The sequence below is a fragment of the Parambassis ranga genome, chromosome 12 (genome assembly GCF_900634625.1).
Source record: "Parambassis ranga chromosome 12, fParRan2.1, whole genome shotgun sequence".
In the NCBI taxonomy this organism is placed as follows: Eukaryota; Metazoa; Chordata; class Actinopteri; family Ambassidae; genus Parambassis; species Parambassis ranga.
Genome location: NC_041032.1, coordinates 834,871 through 855,723, shown reverse-complemented (window position 1 = coordinate 855,723; position 20,853 = coordinate 834,871). Strand labels below are relative to the sequence as shown.

The following is a 20,853-nucleotide window of genomic DNA, read 5'->3' as shown; positions in this document are numbered from 1 at the left end:
CGCCCTCATTTCTAGCCTGACTTTTACATAACTAACATGAGAGTATAGGTACAGTACACAATAATAAAAAGGTAATGAGAGTATATTTATAAAGGCAGATCCTTTACTAGCATTCACAATTTCTCAGATTATTTGTGTATCCCTTAACCCCTTTACTTTCTGTATGGAAGTCAATGTGGCCCATGGTGTGAAAAAAGTGTACCTTCAGTTTTATCTTGAAATTTCATGGTTTAATCTACTTCCTGCCATTGTGTTTTCTCTCCCTTGTGATTGGCTGAACCGTCCTGTCTCCACCTGTGTTGCATTACTCATGTATCTGCTTTTGTCAGATGATCTGTCGTGCTTCATGTTATCATAACATGTTTCCTTGAACGTTTTCTATCTCCACTTTTGTTTTCTGCAGTGGTTTGATTTGATAAATGTTATAACATACTTTAGTTTTGTTTAAAAATCTGAAAGAATAAGAAACACTCAGAATTCAATAACACTGTACAAAATTCTCAAGACAGATGTTGCCTTTTTGAGTGTCTTGCATTATGTGCATTACACACAGAGAAAACAGGTGACACTGTGAGTTGCATGCTAGGCATGTTTTCACACTGACAGCAGATTGGAGCATTTGGCTTGATTGGTTCTGCTCTCAGCCAGCCAGAAAATGTCTGTATGTGTGTGTGTGTGTTACCATTACTTCCTGTTCTGCTTCTTTTTTTTAAAGGTCTTTTGGGTAAACACTCATTGCTTCTACACCGTGGTTCAAGTCACAGATATGGCATCTGTTTGCATGTGTTTGGGGATGGTATGGCTTGGCGCTCCACACTGTCTGACGATGTGACCTCATACGCCTGTAAGATAATCAAATCATTCACAGAAGACCCTTACATCAGCCAACACCTGACAGACAGACACCCACATTGAACAAGGGCCTCAGTTAATTTGACGGGGCTCTTGGCTCATTGAAGACTAATGAAGAGGAAGTCTGTTGGTGTCATTCATTTTTTTTTCTCAGTGAGCTACCCACGTGACTAAAAGCTGGCAGACTAGATCCTGATGTATGGGAGGACAAGCCTTAAGGAATCAGGCACCATAGTGGTGCCTTATCCAACTTTAAGATTGATTAAAACCTTTCTGTTTAGCAAAACCTATGCTAGTCTGAGCCATAGTGTGTTAACACCAATAGGCATAGTTATAATATGGGTAGGTATGGCTACAGTAGGGTCTACTAACCCTTAGCCTTCATCATAGGCCTTCACTGCTGAGGTGCACAAGCATGACCTTCAAGGGTAATAGATGAGTGTTAATACACTTTAATTCTCCCTCAAAAGCCATACCCAATATTATAAGAGTATTATAAGAGTATAAGAGTATTAGTATTTGAATTGCTGCAAATTTAGAACCCTGATTATGAGATAAACCTCTTTTCAAGAAAATCTTGTCCTGTATTTAAAAAATGCTTTTATTGAGAATTACATTTCATATGTACCTATTTTTTTAATATATTACATATACTGGATTTGCACTAACTACTACATAACTATTTTATATGCAGACCAGTGGCTGTACTCTATTGTTAGCCAAGTACAGTGTGTTGTTTTGAGGCACAAAATAAAGGTAAAGTTCACAACAAACATTGGGGTATAATGAAACCAGTACAGTCCGTTGAGCGAACTAAATTCATACAGCAGAGCTGTCGGTGAGGTGGATTAGCTTGAGGTGGATTTTGGTCTCACAGGATCATGTTGCTACATTAGCCGTGAATGCAAAGACTAATTGCTATATAAAGAGGCATGGAATCTAAACTTTAATTAGTTCATAAGTGTAAAGATGCTGACTCATAAAAGTCTCAGCTTTACATCAGGATGGCATCCAGTTTAACATTAGAAAGAGATGCAACTTGACGTAGTACTTGACAAGTACGTTTTCCTTCTTTGTGCCAGTTTCCTGTGAAAACAAAGCTTATGTTTACATTCCATCATCCACACACATTGTTTTGAGGTGCGACAAACACTTTGAATGCATTTCCTTCCTTGTAAATCATTGTAAAGCTGATATTGCGGGAGCAGCATTGTTTACGTTCGTGTTTCCTCCACCCTGTTTTTGTTGGCACACAGCTTTTCTTGGCATTCATAAAAACTTGCAAGAAGCCACACCTGTGAGAAACCAGTGTGTGTGTTTTGTGGATTAAAAAAATGCACAAAAAAAAGCCAGATTGTGGTTTGGTTTTTCCATCATACATCAGAGTTTATGTAAATAGAGCCCATCATATGTCCCACTGGCTTTTTATTAAGCCTGTGGGACATTCTGTGTGTTTACATTTGGCTCTGTTTATGCACGTGTGCAACTTTGTATGATTTTCCCTTTTCATTCTGCCCTTTTAAGAGGAAGTCAGCCAATTCTGATGCACGCTATTCAGTGAGGGACGAAAAGAGACAGCAGGCACCAGGGGAGCAATTAATATCATCTGGATGGGAGATGGAAAGAAACGGGACAGGCAACAGAGGCAACAGGATGAGATAACCCAGCACATAGGAGACAAATCACATGGAATCTTTTTGCGGGATTTACAAAGATTGAATTCATCTTAGCCTTTCCCTTGGAGGCACATAATCAAAACCAAAAACTTAACTGCAATATTACCTCACTGGAGACTGGATAACTTCTGACCTGTAACTGGGGCATTCAAAAACTAGCAAAGAGGGACTTTTAAAAAATGAAAAACAAAGAGAAGTGTCCTGGCCATACGAATAAGTGTCTGTATATGAAGCTGAAAGAAGCAAGTGATAGAAGGGAGGGACATAGTATTCAATATCCTTCAGAATGACCTCACTCAGAAACAGCAGGGGATTCCAACCACGATCAAAACAATCACACCCTTGCTCTAAAGACTCTTCTAGTAATGTTTTGGCCTCAGATAACAGAAACAAAGCTTGTTTGTTAAAGACTTTGACACAATCACTGAATTTATGAAATGGCAAAAATGTAAAATCAGTTTAGCCAGATCAGAAAAATGTTGCTGCTGAAGATGACTGAATGATTGTTTGCACTCACATAAATATTAGTTTGTGATGTATAATAATATGTTGAGTAATACGTTAGAATGCTAAAGTTTGCAAAGGGGGAGGTCCAAAAGCGCCTAGCGACAAATCGGCCGACTTTTCTGGGGTTCTTGGAGACTTCGTGGTGTTTTGGAGTCTGACTTGAAAGTAGCCCTTGCCATGACATTTGGTTCTACGTAATTATGTGAAAAGACTTTTTAGGCTCCAACTTACATAAAGAATCAATATAGGAGGATGATCTCTATGTCCGTCTCCAAAATTAAAACAGAATGGGTGAGCTGTTCTGCACACAGTACAGCAGTCAGCAGTGCACTATGCGCACACTGATGCTGACATGCGTGGCGTTAGCTTTAAGTTACCTTGGTGTTAACTGGGCTGTTTGTATGCATCTTTTTGCTGTTATGTTTTTTCATTATTGGGTTAACTTTTAATATGTTATTCGTTTGTAGCAAACAGAAAATGTGAATACTGGATATGATTCTGCATTTTTAACCCTGATTAAATTTATAGATTTATTAGATTTATATGATCTTTAAGCTAAAAGATTGATTAGAGTTACACTACAGGAGCTGAAATGAAGAAAATAGAATAGAATTTTTTTATGATTGTTATTTCCTGATTAGTGATAAATACACAAAACAACAACACCTGATGTGACCCGCCTGCTGCAGGTCTCTAATGTAGACCTTCTGTGCACAGCATTTCTCAGGGGACAGCGGTGGGTCTCGGGGGGCACCGTTATTTTGTGGGTCGTACTACTCTAGGCTATCTTGTCCACATTCAAACAAAGTCATTTTTGCCACAACTTTTTTGGCCTTATGAGAGCTGAGTTGATGGAAATCTGTGAAAACTTTAATCCATGAAACAATGTAAATCTCGTGTAAACAATTAAATAATCTTGTACTTTCATGTCACTGGGGCACAGTCAAGCCTTCACTGGCACGACCTAAACTGTTGAGAAACTCTTCATTAGAAATCCCCTCCTTTTTGCGGAACACGTGGAACATGTTTCCACAAGTGGATGGCCCAGACTTTTGAAAAGGTTGAAGCAGCTGTGATGTGACAAGGACTGAGAGAAAAACACTATGATCCCAATGTTTGTTAGATCAACCCTGAACTATAGCCTCCTCCCTACTTCTAACAAATATGGAAAAGTCAGCAGATGAGGCTCAGAATTGCTCCCTTCTTATGCTAAACAAAAGCATCTCCAGGCAACAGACGTTGTATGCCCCCTGCACTTTCGCACACTACTGTGGGCTACAGAGCACATTCTGCTCACCACTGCTTTGAATTAAGTCTGGAGTAAAGACAACAGAGGCAACAGGATGAGATAACACAGCACATAGGAGACAAATCACATGGAATCCTTTAGTATGTTTTGTCTAGGAACAACACATCCTGCTTCCAGGCTCTAAGAAGGAGTTTTCCCACAATTCAACAGACGTTACACAGACGCGAGTCAGAAAGCTAAGCTGTGCTAAGGTTTTTTTTTTTTTAATGCAATACCTCTGTTTATTACGCACTGAAAAGGTCTGGAGACTTGCAAAGTAGGAAACATATTTCTGCCCGAAGCTCAGACATAAAACTGCCAGACTGCACACACTGCCTACAGACAGAGAGCCTGTTTCATCAGACCAGAGCTTTGTCACTGCAGTGTGTTAATGTGCACAAAAACAAGTGACACACCACTGCAGTTAGAAGATGATAGAAGATAGAAGTGCTACTTTATTACAATATGGCGCCAGTGTTTGTTCATGACTTCTGTTAGGAAATCTGTCATGGTTAAAAAAAAACAGCGTCAATCATACCCTACACTTCTGTGAATATTCTGTAAAAGTTTATCATGTTAATCATGAACAACTGGGGTTGGTTGGTATACAAATCTTCCAAGGAAATAGGACATGGGGCAAAACAAAACTATGACTATGCCAGGAGGTAGGAGGCAGGGATGAAAAAGTGGTGCCATGTTGGAGCAGGACCTTATATCTGATACAGCATCAAAATTATTTAACAACCAAGCTTCCATATTGGCTACATAGTTTTAGTCAGCTCAATGCTAGGCTAAAAAATAAAGCCCACAAATCTCTACGTCTACTGCGTTCTTTGTCATCTGCATCGACATTATAACCATGTGATTTTCATGAACCACTAGGATAAAATATTATTGTAGTATGCAAAGAGTGGCTTAAGAGCTGGAATGATGTACAGGAGGCCTACATGAGGCTTCCAGTTGTGCTAGGCGGACACTGCTCTCTGACTGAATGCAGCAGCCTCACAAAAAGACCCATCAACAGATTCATTGTTCTGCTGCTGATGACTTCACAAGCTGCACTCACTGCTACGAAGACAAACAGACACATAGTGGTATATTTCTAGATGTGGACAGAGAAGATATGTTATCCTTACCCAACACGATCACCACAGTCTTCAGCAGAGACATCATAGTATCTCGGTTGCGTCGTGGTCCAGAGCTGTGCCGCGACATCCTCATGGTTCTCTGCCGCACGTATACAAAGATGTGGGCATACAGTGTCACCATGACAACAAAAGTCACCAGGTTGAACACCGCCCAAAACACCAGGTAGGAGTTGCTGTAAAGTGGTGCCATATTGGAGCAGGACCTAATATCACAGATGCAGTTCCAGCCTACGCTGGGGATAGCCCCCATGACTATAGACATAGTCCAGATTATGACAATCACCACCACCACGCGTCTGTTGCTCATACGCGTGTGCAGCTGCATTCGAAACACAGTGATATGGCGCTCGATGGCGATGGCGAGCAGGTTGGCCACGGACGCAGTCAGGCTGGTGTCGATCAAACCCTGACGCAGCAGCCACGTTGAAACAGTCAGACGTCTGGTGTTCGGTCCCGTGTTGAACATCAAGTAGAAGTAGGCCAATCCAGCAAAGAAGTCAGCAGCTGCCAGGTTGGCCATCAGATAGTAGATGGGGAAGTGGAATCTCCTGTTGACGTAGATGGCGATCATCACCAGAAGGTTGGCCAGCATGATGAAGATGCACACGGTGATCCCCAGGCCCATCACGAGCCGGCTGACGGTGTTCCAGTCAGTAGCAAGGTACTTGCCACTGCGGTTGTAAAAGAAGGCGATGGTCTCATTGTAGTAGCACTGATCCTCGTCCATGGTGGTAGTGGTGCTCACTGTAAGAAGAAAAGGGTCAGGTTACTGCTGTGAAGCACCTCATTGTTTCACTGTTTGGTGATTGCACTGTATTGAAAAGACCAATGGAAAATCCTTTCCCTAAATGCCCAGGTTGTTAGATCCTCTAAAACATTTTGCATTCAAAGAAAATAAATCTGATTGCATTACTGTGTAAATGAAGCCTAAACCAAAAAACAAGCTGGCTCTGACTTTACCCAAAATTGGTCACGCTTACACTGAATTGCTGAAATTTTCTTCCAAAGTAAATAGATATCACAAATGATTATCAGCAAAGTAAGAAAATGAGGGCATAAAGCAACACACTTTATGAGCATGTATGTCGTACACATGCCTTATCAGTGATCATGTAACTCAATCCACCGTATACTTAGTAGAAGGGTCTCTGTCTGTTTATGTTTTATCTGTTTTTTTTGTTTTTTTTTTTTTTGTTTTTTTTTTTTTTTGGGGGGGGGGGGTGAATATATCATTTCATAACATTTAACACAAAGCATGCTTTAGGAAATCTGTGCTTAATCCGATTCCTGAAACATGGAAAAACTTCAAATCCCCTTTAGATTTAGACTTGATTTAGCCTGATTGGAAGTCATGTGTGTGTTTTACATGTGGAAAGCATCATTAAGTCAGCTCAATGATTGTTACAAACAAACCTTGTGTTGTCTACAAACCAGGGTTTACAGCAACACTACTCAAGGGTTGTGTGTGTTTTTATGCCTGCCTGCGTGCTTGCTTACATGTGTGCAGCTGTTTGTTTATCAATGTGATACAACCTCAGTGTGATATATAGTTAAAATGTACTTTTTTTTACTGGAAACTGAAGAAGTGTTAACTCACACATTCACACATGTAACAATGCTTACAGGAACGTTTGTGTGTGTAAAAAGCTCCAGCCCTACACAGATGCTGGCTAGTGTTTTTTCATGCACCCCAGACCGGAAACAGGACCTCAGGGCCATAGTGTGTGCAGCGTGTAAGTGAGACAAAGACAAAGAGAAGGAAGGAACCGGAGAAACAAGGAGGAATGAAAGAAGTATTAGAAGTTTTGGGTCAAAGGCCAATGCTTTTGTGGAAATCCTCTTCTTTTGATTTGGATCCTCCAAATCCTCCTTTCTTTTCTCTCTCAGAAGTGACACAGCAATAACCCGAACTCTGCCAAAACTGAACTCTAATTTGCAGTACTGGAAAAACTATCACAACCTTCACCCCTGAAACATTCTCATGAAAAATACGGGCTACTCCTGGGAAATGAAGCAGTGTTGAAAGCTATGAAAGAGTTCCAGAAATATTTTTCAACTGCACCTACAAGGCTGTCATATACACGGCTTGTTACGTAATGTAGGGGGATAGTTTTGCAGGTAGCTCTTACTTATAATTTAGTTCCATTAGTACTCAGTGCTAGAAGACTGCACACATTTTTAACCTAGTGCTGCATATAAACTATACAGCAGACTGCTTCAGAACACTGACAGTGCACTGCATACTTAAATTCATTTATACTATATCTGGTGTGCTGCCATGCCTAATATACAGCCATTTTGGATCAGGAAGTCCTAATCAATTAAATAAACAATTTCCTGGATTGTGTATATATCTCCAATTTCCTGAGGCAGGCTGATAAGGAATTTAATCTGCTGCCATATTTGCTTGGAGTGGTGGTAAAATGTTATTTCATTCACTGAAACAGCAATGGCACATTCTGTATTGAATTATTGCTAATACCCCTCCTGACTGCTCCAGACAAGGCGGATGTGTCTGCTTAATTTCTGTACGATGAGCTCCACAGTGACACATCAGAACATAAACACTGGCCAGTAATCATGATATATAAAGGTTTTTTTTCTTTTTTTGTATATTTTATATTTGACAAGTGATGTTTTTACATTGATTTGAACAGGGATAAGCCAAAATATTAGTCTTAGCTAAAAGAGTGGGTCTAATCTGTCACAAGTCAAATCCTTACATTGACACTGTTTTATTTGCTGTCTAATAATCTAAATGTACATTAGTAATTAGATTTGAAGTTTTATCCTTGTTTTGATCCTATTCAGGATATTGTGTTGTAGCAATATGACCCTGGTTATTCATAGGTTGGACTGTTTCTGGTGGAGGATGGATTCCATCAGGGCTGCCCTTCTTTACTGAATCTGTTCATAATTTTTATGGACAGAATTTCTCAGCACAACTAAGGGGGGAAGGGGTCTGCTTTAGGGGTCACAGGCAGGATGTGTCCTGGGATTTTTGCATATTATGTGGTCTGGAAGACCTCATCGATCCAAGACCTCCTGTTCTTACTGGAGTGATTTGCAGCATGTGAAGCAGCAGGGATGAGAATAAGCACCTCTAAAGCTGAGGCCATAGTCCTAAACTGGAAATATGTGCTCTTAATTGTAGTGAAGAAAGAGCTGAACCAAAAAACTAGACTCGTAATTTACTGGATTGGATGTTTGGATGCATCACCTGAAGTTTGGATGCTTCAGGTGATGAAGTCTCAGAAAAACAAACTGCTACATATGTGACGCACAGAATGCATCTCTTCTCCAGTTTGTGATTGGTTTAATTCCCTTTGCTCTGATTTATTAATTGCATTAGAAAGAACATCATCAAACTGCATATACTTTAAAAATTTTAATAATGAATGATATAAAGATCAATAAGTAAGTAAAGATCAGCCACAGAAGGCTTAATGACAGCAGCAACACTAATGCAGGATAAATCCCCAGTGACTGCGCCCCTATGACAACGACCCAGGCAGATGAAAGCCATCCATTCTGCCTGTCGTCTGTGGTTTACGGCCATTAAATGTCTGGAGGGAGCAGTCAGCCAGGCATTAGATGCCTGAGGCGAGTCGTCAGTACTAGAAAGTGGAGGAAGTGTCAGTGACCTCTCATTGCAAATTCCCAACACTTTCATCAGACCCTTAGAGCCTTCAGAGGGAGATCCTGTCATTGTGTTTGTGTGTATATGAGCTGCGGCTGGACCATGTAAAAGGCAATGATTGAGCAAGAAAGAGGGGAATTTAGCTTTCTGTGTTCCAGCACCTGGGTGTGTGTATACGCAGACTATTAAAAAAAAGAAAGTGTGTGTGTCTAAAGATAATGAACAAAATGCTCACTGTGCCTAAGTGTGTGTCGACACACTCTCTTCATGCTTGTTAGCAAAGTGTGATAAAGTGTGGCTGTGCGGAGTGAAAATGTGTGTGTGTGTGTGTGTGAGTGACTAACACGCTATGAAAGGACCACCCTGGAATCCTTACAAGTGAGGTCATTAGTCAAGCATCAACAGCTAGGCTGCATCCGCATATTCATAACATACACCTAAGTGACACACATTCACACTTACTCTCTCTTTCTCACTCTCTCACTGACACACCAATACATACATAATGATTTGTTCACTAATACAAACACTAACTACAGCACAGTGAAACTTTCTTGTGTAAATAAAAACAATGTCGAAAGAAAATGTCCTCCCCAGAAAAAAGACAAAACTGATAGATTAACAAGACATCTGTCTTCACAAAACAGGCGGAGATCCATCTTCTCTTCCATTTAGCTTTGTGTGTGTGCGTGTGTGTTCTCACACATAATCAAGTAAGTTGTAAAACCTAAATCCATGGGCGGGACTGCACTACTCTCTCTTTCATGTTTACGTTTGGCTACTTGGTTATGTTTAGGAAAAACTCAGATTCTTTCATGGCATTAAAAACATGTAATGAGGCTCATCTGCAACATGATTCCCTCACCACCATTATCTGTGTTACTATGGTGACAAGTCCCATCTCATCCAGTTCCATTTACAGTACATGCACTTATAGAGATGACCACAATTAGGGCAAATACTTACATAAACATTAGATGTTTCAAACTTTCAAAAATTCTCCTGATAAAGATACTTTCATTAGATTTGGATTCTGCTAAAACTTCCATGGCCTCTCATATGGTTTAAGCGCATACAATTACATTATTATAATACATTATTATGTTATTGTTGGTGTTAGTTAAAATTTTTTTTTTCCTTGTTTAAAAACATATTCCTGAAACCTCTTTTTTTTAATACACTGCCCGACACTTGTGACAAACTGTCCAGTCAGTGTACTGCCAGAATGGAAGTCGACGATGCTTCATACATTAACTAACCCCAAGTCTGCTCCTACTCCCTCAACAATCCATCATGGTTGCTGTTGTTAATACAGCCCTGAGAGGAATGCTGCTTTAAGGGGAACACCAGTCAATGACATGTTATTCTTACACTGAATGAGAGTTTAGTCTGTGTTAGTGTTAACATTTGTTAGTGTGTCAGACAGACGTCTGGCAGATCCTTGATCCCAGACTCAATGCTGAGATACTGTACGTCCCAAACGGAGCGGGTGAAAGACGGATAATTGGCCACATCCTACATGATTTTCCAACTTTTTTAGCCATTTTTGAGTTGATAAGACATTGATCTACAACTCATCTGTGCATTAAAGCCTGTATATAAATTACTTTCCTTCCTCCAGAGCTCCAGATTTAAAGTGTCACAGATAGTTATCATGACAGATTTACCTTTTTCATATGCAAAAACAATACATCTTCTACGTCTGGAATTCAGATGATCACAAGAAGATTAAAGTTCACAATATAATGTAATGTTTTATCATCCAAAGAAGCAGTAATCGCTATCTCAAGGTGGATTCTTGGCTTTATCACAGGTGTCAGATGGGTGGCTTTGAGGTTTCTAGCTTTGAAAGAATTATCCATTTTCTTAAAGCCACAAAACATGTAAAAGTGATCACAGCAGTGCATGAATCATTGCACAGATAACAAATCCTGTCACAACTGGGCTGCCATTGTGATTTTTAAATATGCTATTTTTGGTATATAAACCAAATAGCTGCATGAAGCTGTGGAACATTTTCCAAAGAACACTTGGATCTGGATGAGTTATGAGTGACAGATGAAACATCCATCCATCCACCCATCTTCAAACTGCTTATCCGGGGCCAGGTTGCGGGGGCAGCAGTCGAAACAGACACCTAGACTTCCCTCTCATCAGACACTTCTTCCAGCTCTTCCAGGGGAATCCTGAGGTGTTCCCAGGCCAGCTGAGAGACATATTCTCTCCACCACGGCCTGGGTCTCCCCCGAGCTCCTCTTGAGTGACCAAGCTCGTCACCCTATCCGGAGAGAACAAGCCATCTTTTCCGGTCGACAACCATGGCCTCAGACTTGGGGCTGCATTGGTTGACCGGTTTCTGCAACAATAATGTCGCTGGACTGGCAGACCAGGATGGTGGCCACATTTTTTTCAAGAAGGGGGATCAGAGGGTGTACTCCAACTACAGGGGGATCACACTTCTCAGCCTCCCTGGGAAAGTCTATGCCAGAGTACTGGAGAGGTGAAATCAGCCTATAGTCGAAACTCAGCTCCAGGAGGAACAATGTGGTGTTTGTCCTGGCTTGGACCAGCTCTATACCCTCCACAGGGTACTAGAGGGTCCACCTGTGTTTTGTGGATTTGTAAAAAGGCGTTCCACCACGTCTCTCATGGCATTCTGTAGGAGGTGCTGTGTGAGTCTGGGGTCTGAGGCCCTCTGTTCAGGGCTGTTAAGTCCCTGTATGATTGGAGCAGGAGTTTGGTTCGCATCGCCAGCAGTTAGACCATCTCTCTTCAAAACAGGAACCGTTTGCAGAGCAGGGTCTGCTCTAAAATCGTTAAACATCCACTCAGATCACTGAACACAGTGTGTGAGCAGCAGACACTGAGGACAGCACACAGGATCTTGCAGGACCCCTCACATGCTTTGTTCCCAGCGTTTGAATGGCTCCCCTTAGGTCGCCGGCTCAGCTGCCACAGCTGACGCAGGACTCAGAGGAGGACAACTTTCATTCCAGAGCTGTTCTGCTCCTCAACTCTATTCCACCCCCCCCCCCGCTCTCGAACTGTGCATCCCTCCCACCCCTGCTCATCCTGCTCATAAACACCACCCCCACTCCCCCCACACACCCCCGACTGCACTAGCCCACTCAACCACCAAGAGACATTGAACATTCACATCTGACATTGACTGTTAATACTCCTGCTATCACAGCACCTACTGTAAATAGGTGTACTGTAAGTATTTTTATTTTTATGTCTATGCTATCTATTTCATTCTATTACTTTAAAAGTCAGTTTTCTAATTTCTGAGCTTTGACTGTACCTCTTGTTTGTTTCTTAGATCCACCTGTAGGGCAGTAACTAGCCTCAGAGATTGAATTAACATTTTCCATGCCATCCTCAGAATAAATATTTTCTGAGAGGCCATGTGGGATCATGATGGTCTACATATGATACCCAGATCCTGCTGGATCCTGGATCAGAGCCACCTGTTTGTTTGGAAGTGTCACACTGGTTCAGAGAGTGTGAGTTTCTACATCTCAGTGCAGACTAGGATGATTTATGGGTTATTACAGCTAGGGTATAGAAATTTCAGTTTCAAATGTGAGATTAATCCACAAATTCCCTTTTGGCAGAGCAACGACAACGTGGACAATGAAAGCACGAAACTGTTACTTTCCAAGTTTTTCCCATCTCTCTCTTGCCCTCTTCCGCTTGCCCTTTCACCTCTCTCCTGCTTTTCTTTTCTACTCATCTTCTGTCACCTCTGTGTTCCTCAGCTTTCCTCTCCTGTCTCCCCCTCTGCTCCTGCCCCAACCTCCCTCCTCCCATCTTTGCCAACTCCCCACACAATGTGCCCATTGTTTTCAGACTCCCACCCCAGAAAGCAGAGAAACAGGACTTCTACAACTCCGAACACACACACACATAGGCTTTCATGCCCTAACTTTCTCTTTGACATTACGTGCGAGTGCACACAAAGCACACACACATCCTCACACTTGCACATACCCTCTAACAGTCACTGAGTACTGACAGAGCTCAGGACAAGGGTTGGATTGAGCATTAGTGTTGAGTCATGGTGTTGAGTGTGACCGCAGCCGTGACGGGCTGATTCACGGCTCGTCAGTGGATGATACCCTTTCAGCCACTTAAGTACTTCCATCTTAGCACACAAAGCTGTAAACTGGCATTGAGTTTAGCTAAGGGGAAAAAAAACAGTACACAATACTGGAGCAAAATAGAAATCTGGGTTTTGGAAAGGCCAGAAACCATTTCCCCAACAGGTGAGTAGACAATCTAAATAATAACAAACTGCTTCAAATAATGGAAAACCACAGAGGGGCAATTTAAGTACCAGCATTTCATCACAGTACAAACAGAAGCTCTTCTCACTTGCATGCACTTTAAAAAAAGTAATGTTTTACCCCTCCAGGGAGAAGGAGTTAACTTGATGCTGTTAAATTACAGAGCCAGCCTGAGCAGGTTTCTCGGTGGCTTCTGGTTTGTCCAAAGCCACTGAGTGCAATGTGTTATTTCCAAATAACAGCCAGAATCATAAACAACATATAAAAGCCATTTTGGCTTTAAATTCTCTCAGGTATCATATGGTAGCTCAAGAAAGCCTACTGACAACCAAAATCCAGCTCATGGCTTATTATCTGTAGAAGGGGTATAAAGCACCCCCTTCATTTTGCAAATATCCATCTAATAAGCTTCTTTGCTTCCACATGTTTAGGTAAAGCAGGTTTTCAGACTGAATGGCAGGAGCTAAGGAAAAGTGTAAGCATGAAAATAATCCTAGAAAATCCCACAGAAATGCAGTTTGTAGCTGTTTTAACAAATGTACCACAGCCCTGGACATTACTAAGAGGAGCTGTGTGTGGCAAGGAAAAAAAATCAGCTAAGACAGATACTGTACCAGCTATTGTATAAGCTGTATAATAATTCCATATAGGTATAGAGAGAATTTTAAGCAAGCGTATGGGTGTATTATCATACAACAGCAAGGAATATGACAAAATAAAACCAGCAACCCAAGCACTAAATATTTAAAATATGGCCTGTAATATTGCAGAGGAGAAAGAAGAAAAGAAAAGAAAAGCACACTGGTTTATACTTTCAGCCGTCATGGTGCTATTTTGGCTCACAAGCCATGTTAGCACACAAAGCTGTTTCGTATTACAGAAACAGGATGCACAGCTAGCTATTGTCAAAATATCTATGCAACACAGCATAAACACTCCTTTGACATGATGTCATAAAAACAACTGATAAACATGCACACACACACATATATATATATACATTTGGAGAATTAGGGGAATTTTACCCACACACGTACACTATGTGACAGCTAGCTGAATGCATTTCCAGTTGTATAATAGTGTAGCTGTTTACAGCAGGTGGTTTGATTATAATATTCGAAGTACTTAACAAAGCCTGGATCCAGATTTACAGCCTGTTACCATATGTGTTGGGTGTGTTCAGCCACCCTCTAATGAAATCACACTATTAGAGACAGATTCCACCAATTACGTCACCACAGCTCAAATGCAATGTGGGATTGCATCAGTGTGATCCACAGAGATTTCTAGGGTTTGACTCTTCATATCTATCACTGTCAAAATCACTAATGGCCTGACACTGCATGTGACAACGCTGTGGACTGTGTGTAGAATGTGGCTATGATCATTTTACAGCTTACTGTTTGCATCAGTAGACATAACAAATAACAAACCGTTATTAACTTTTCTCTTTTGCCTTCTCAATATTCCATTTCAAGTAAACTGAGTACTGATTTTAAGCTCCAAGATTGATGGTCATCCTAACCCTTGATGTACAACCTTGTGTCTCATCCCTTCTATGGTCCCTGTATTCTCATTTTCAGAACAATGTAGGGGGGGACATATTTTAAACACACAGACAGGAGTACCCAGGAGCTTTTATGGCCGTGCAGTGGAATGTTATTGAGGCACCTGACCTCAGTCCAACTGAGCCTGTTTCAATTGCCAAAGAACAGACTGAGTGAAGAAAGCAAGCCAGTTTCCTTTAGCCTGCACTTAAACCGAAGATACCAAGTGCTTTAACAAGAGAAGATGGATTCTGTGACAACAATTCCAGTCTAAGTCAGTTTAATTAAAATCTAAGCAAAAATGTCCTAAACAATTACTCCACATGTATGTGTTAAAATACAATGTGCTTGCACAGTGACAGATCTGACCGGGTATTCTACTAGCTAGCTGGTCCATTTGCATTACAATTTCATGACCAACTTCCCGAATAGTAGACCTTATATTGTTCTGTTGCTGTTTATTTATAGACCGCCTAAAACTTCGGAATAATACATTCATGTTTTTTTTTTGTTTTTGCGGATATATTAAATCCAAACTAAAATATTCTCATTTACAAAAGAATTCAGAGCTTTTATCCAGCACTTGTTGAAGCACCTTTGGCAGAATGTGCAGCTTCAATTCTGTATGAGCTTTGACAAATCCTTTTAGGCTCCTTTAAACTGAATGCTCTGTGGTCCTCAGGTCCAGGCTTTGGCAGGGTTAAATTTATGATGCAATTAAATGTAATTACAGCAGCATTGTCGCGTAATAGCCATTGTTTCAAATGTGCTGAGTACAGAGGATTATAATGCAGTACTGACGCATGATTTTCACTGAAAAATTATTTCCTCTTTCTTGCAAACGTTGCTTCCTCTCTCCACCTTTCCCATGACTGACAGCATTTACATGATTTTAACCCACAGAATTAAGACTTGAGGAATGATGAGCTGCATGGATGGACAATGGGGAAGTAGAGCACTGAGTGTGGGATTTGTGTCTGTCGAGTGATGGCTACCAGCTCATGATGTCCAACGCCGGCCGGCACGAGTCTCCAGTATTGCATCATCATGACTTTGTGGTCTCACCGCTTCAGACATCACACACAGTACAATGATGCCTGGCTCGTGGCATGCATGACCAACACCTGATTAGTCATTCTGACCAATATTCTACCATCTTGATATTTCTTCATCTGCTCAATATCTCATTATTTAAAGTCCAATACAGTAAAAGGAAGCTTGGAAATTTACATTTTTCTTGTCTTTCTATCTTTTATATTTTTGTTCGTCACATTTCTTCCCTCAGTGTCTGCTTGTCTTTCTCTAGTCATCTGAACATGTTAAATTCAATGCAGGATGTGGTTTCTGCAGCTTATTCAAAGATAACATGAGCCCTCACTCCCCAGTAGCTTGCTAGCTAACTGGCTGCTAGCTATTCCTATAGCTTATGCACAACTGCACCTGCAGTCATTAGTTCAATTATACAACCTGTGAAGAAAGAAATAAAATCTTTGTTGTAAACGCATATAATTTAATAGATATAAATATTTACAACCCTAAACACACACAGTGTGTCTAGAGCAGCTACAATGCTGAGCTAAGGACCCTTCTACAGCAATTTGACATGAGTTATGGCAGCTATTAAAATTGTACAACAACTGCAGTTGTATAAGTGCAAACCCACGTCAAAAATGAAACCCTGCAGCGGTTGCATAGACCACCCAGAGCCAATTTACTTGGTCTCACAGACATAAACTATGAAATAAACTATGAATAATGAGAAATTTGATGCAATATGTGTCTTTGCGGCAATAGTTAGTAATCATCACTCACACAAGACAACACCAGTAAGAGGCCTATTTTAAAGACTTAGATGAGATTAACGTAAGTACGTTGAAGTTGAAGAAGTAGTGGTCTGACCACAGTCCTCACAAATGAGCTGGAAGAGGGAAAAAAAGAACATGTGCCTCTTGAAAAAATCTTTCTTAAACCATTCCTCCTCGTGGCCCTCAGGGAAATTTAATTTCTGCAACAATAGCTCACCAAATGGGAATCTGTTACCTGTGTGAATGTGGAAGCAATCTGGACCTCTGGGGTAAGAATGGGTGGAATGCAGGTCTTTAGATGAGGGGGAGGAGAGATCAGGCTTTCAGTAATCACAACACAGATGTTTCAATGACCCTTCCTTTTGACGGATGTCAGAGCTCACCTAAAACAGTCATCTCTTAGGGGAGACACTTAAGTCTTTGCAGTGGGAGTTTTGTTTGTTTTGACAGAGAAGGTCAGCAGTCAGAAGCTTTAACTTCTGTCTTCACATTTTGGTTCAGCTCTGGACTTTTGTGATTCTCTGTCACATCTACCAGTGAGAATTTTAAGGACTTGTCTGTGCTGTTTCCTTGGTTACTGGGGTGGTTTCCACTATACAATCTAGTCTCTATATTTAAAACACAGATGTGTCATTCCAAGGTGACATGTTATGATTTATTTCCACTGAAATGCCATGTGTTTGGAAGACCAAGAACTTGTGTTCTTTGCTATCTCTATGCTGTTTTTTGTCACAGTCACTTCTCATAATATCATATTGGAAAGAAAGCTATGGGTCTTAATGCTGCATGATCTCAATATGTGGCACTAAAAAAGTTGTCAGATGAGCTGATATGACTTCCCCAATGCAAAACATTCTTACAGTTTTACCTTGTTGCATTCAACATGAAATATAACCACATGCACAAATGGAAAGAGAACAGAATGTCTTCTTTTTGCTTAACCTGCCAATATTCCATCTCCAGCTGTAGCTGTTTGATTTGTCTAAAACTAAGATACATCAGATTCCATAGAGAATTGCATAGACACTCATAACATTAAAAACATGAGGAAGAAGAAGAATTGCAGTCAACACATGTAAAAACTCATTTAAAAAACACACACACACAATCTGATTATTTTAGAAAAAAAACAGCTTAAAAGCCAGTGACCTAATCTATCTGCAAGAGTGTGGCCAGCCCTCTCACTCCCCTATAGCATCAAAGACCCCCTGAGGCTCCTGACAGTGGGTGGTAGGTAAACAGTGTTCTCGAGCACTCTTGTGAATACACAAATAAACACACACTCATGCAAACGCATACCATTTGAGCTCCAGATGAGTGTTAATTAGGAAACTTCAAAAAGGCCGATGACAGCATGTAGGGAGCATATGTTTTTTACAGTAGGTGTTACAATGGTTAAAGTTTTGTTGTGTTAACACACACTCAGACTCAATAGCCTATCCTGCAGCAACAAGGATACCAACCACCTGAGAAAATTGACAACTTTGTTTGACGACAAAACAAAAAAAATCCAACAAGTCAAACTTCACTTCAGAGGCCTCGTTCACACTGGGGAAAGTCAATCCAGCTAGAGTGGGGTTTAATCTGGATAGTTTTTAAACTGGATATGTTCAGACCTACTTTCAAATCACACACGCATGTCCGCACTCCGTTTAGCTTAATTCAGATTCCTTGCTGTCCTCCAAACCGCTAGGTGGTGCATCGTAAAAATCAGGCACCATTAAGGCCGGAGTAGGAGAGGATGTGTGCATGTGTTGCATGGGTTCTTTTGATCGTTCAAGATGGCTGAAACCCTGATAGATGTATGCAACCTGTTTTTGGTCATGTTTTTGTGGAGAAAGGTGTCCCTTCCAGCCATGACGGAAACAAACTCTGTTCGGATGTTTACACCCGGTTAATGTACGCGACCCGGACACTGTCCTCGTCAACGCGGAAGTGCAACATCACAACCCCAAGTTCTAGCCAGATTCACTAGTCACATTTGCGTTCAGACCTAGACCAGATTTAAGCCAATCCAGCTAGATCGTGTTGTTCAGACCGAATACAGCCTGAATCCTGTTATAGCCAGATTCATTTCCCCAGTGTGGACGGGGTCTTAGACACCATCTGTAACCTTCATTAGACATCTTCTGCGAGCATGAAGGTCCTCACTAAATCTCCAGAGATGCAAGATGGTTTATATTCCAATGGTACATTTTAGCTTCATGACAGTGCTAAAGGGGAATGTCATGGGGTCACCAAAAGCATTCACGTGTCATCAATTTTCCTGACACAACCTGCTGCATGGTGTGATCATCTCAGATACAGTAATGGCAACTGATGTTTGTTGTAGAAATATTGACTACTCTGGAATTTCTGAGAAAAAAAGATACTCTTACTCTAAGTTTTCTAGCTCCTGTTTTTTTTATTTTATTTTGATGTTTTGGTGATGGAACACATCATCAGTGGTCCATTACAACTCCAGTGTGAGGTTCATGAAACATTAGATTCTTTGAGAGCACAGTGCAGTGGACTGACTCCTGCCTGAATCAAGGCGTATACCTTGGGAATATGCCAACACCACAACAAATATCTAGGACCTATAACTGCTGCTGGATAAATCATTGTGTTATTACTAACACTGACAATTCAAGTGTTTCCTCTGATGATGCTTCATGTTGTTTTTGAAAGATGGTTATTACATCTTGGAGAGTGTAAGCGATTCAATGAAGTCCGAATCCGAAGAACAACACAATATTTAAATGTAGCGTGGAAAATCAACACAGATGTCTCACTCCCAAACCCAGAGTACAGTGATTTTTTTCTCTCTCCCTGCTTACTCCCTTCTACAAGTGTTGTTCCAGTCCTAGAGTTTGATAATGCGCCCAGGTCTGGCGCAACAAGTCCTTCGATCCAGCCGCGTCCCCGTCCTTACCCTGTGTGCGCACAGCCGCGCGTCTCCCGCTGAAATAACGGTGCGCCCCGGGGCTTCAGGCATCTGCTAATGCCATCAAAGCCTTTATCTGAACCGAACGTTCACTCGCCACGTCTACGTGGCAGGTATACTTTGATTATGCAAAGATGCCCACATTACGCATTCATGCGCAAAATAAAAAATCCATGGATCTAATAAGAAACAAATCAATAAGAAAAAGATACTTACGGTGTCTTGCTTTCCAGTGGGAGCAGTGGGTAGGTTAGTTTTGTTTTACTCCCTGGCCGGTTTCCTGGATGTCCAACTCAAGTTTGATTCTGTGTGCCTGAAATTCCTCCAACAGACAACTCATAGAAACTCTTGCCTGCCTGCTTGTGTCAAAGTCGCAGCGGTGTGATACAAGACTCCAAATCCAACATAGAGCCAGGTAACCCTTTCATTGTATGTCCGTGCAAAAAACAGGCAACAGCCTCGAGATTGGAACCCACCAATATGTTGCTGTTGTTTATTTGTAACTTGTGTGATTTTTCCCAGATGTAGCAGCCCTGATGCTCCCTGCTCCGTGTCCGTGCCTCTCTGCGCTGGCGCGATGCTCTCCGTCTCTCTCCCTCTCTCCGTCTCTCTCTCTCTCTCTCTCTCTCTCTCTCTCTACTGACCGACTGCCACACACACTGCAAAGGACAGGACCTTTGTCTGCATGTGACGTCACACACAGACACGTTTGCAGTGCGCAAAATGTACAAAGATTACACTTTTCTTTTTAATCAAAAATGTCTCATGTTGCTCATGAAACTACAAAATGTGACAAAAAGTCTGGCCTCTTCTTAAGTAAACTACATGTTCATGTCTTGACACAGGAGACAGGTGAATACTTAGAAGCATGTGTGTGTTCAAAGCCCCCCCAGCTTTGGTAAAATATATGTACATTATAATACATAAATGCCCTCCTACTGAAGATATTTCTTGTTCTTTCTCCCTCAGTGTCTAATTGGAAACACATTTTTTTCTGTAACTTGTTAAAAGAGAGACAGGAAGGGAGAGAGAGGGGTGGAGTGAAGCAGAGAGAGAGAGGAAAGAAGGAGGGCGTGAGACCGACACTGAGAGACTCAAAGACATATTGTATTCCTTACCAATTAACCCTCCACATAATGTACTGGAAATATTTCCTCCTGTCTGCCGGTGCTGGT

General features: G+C 41.2%; 1 protein-coding gene across 1 annotated transcript in view; it reads right to left on the bottom strand.

Moving 5' to 3' along the window:
• lpar1 (lysophosphatidic acid receptor 1) overlaps positions 1-20,310 on the bottom strand; it is a 31,075-nt gene extending 10,765 nt beyond the window's left edge. The window contains exons 1-2 of the mRNA XM_028418375.1: positions 19,895-20,310; positions 5,460-6,215 (exon numbers count right to left, since the gene is read on the bottom strand). Of these exons, the coding sequence (XP_028274176.1) occupies positions 5,460-6,198 (739 nt within the window). The 5' untranslated portion in view covers positions 6,199-6,215; positions 19,895-20,310. The remainder of the gene's footprint in view (positions 1-5,459; positions 6,216-19,894) is intronic.
• Between the last annotated feature and the right edge of the window lie 543 nt (positions 20,311-20,853).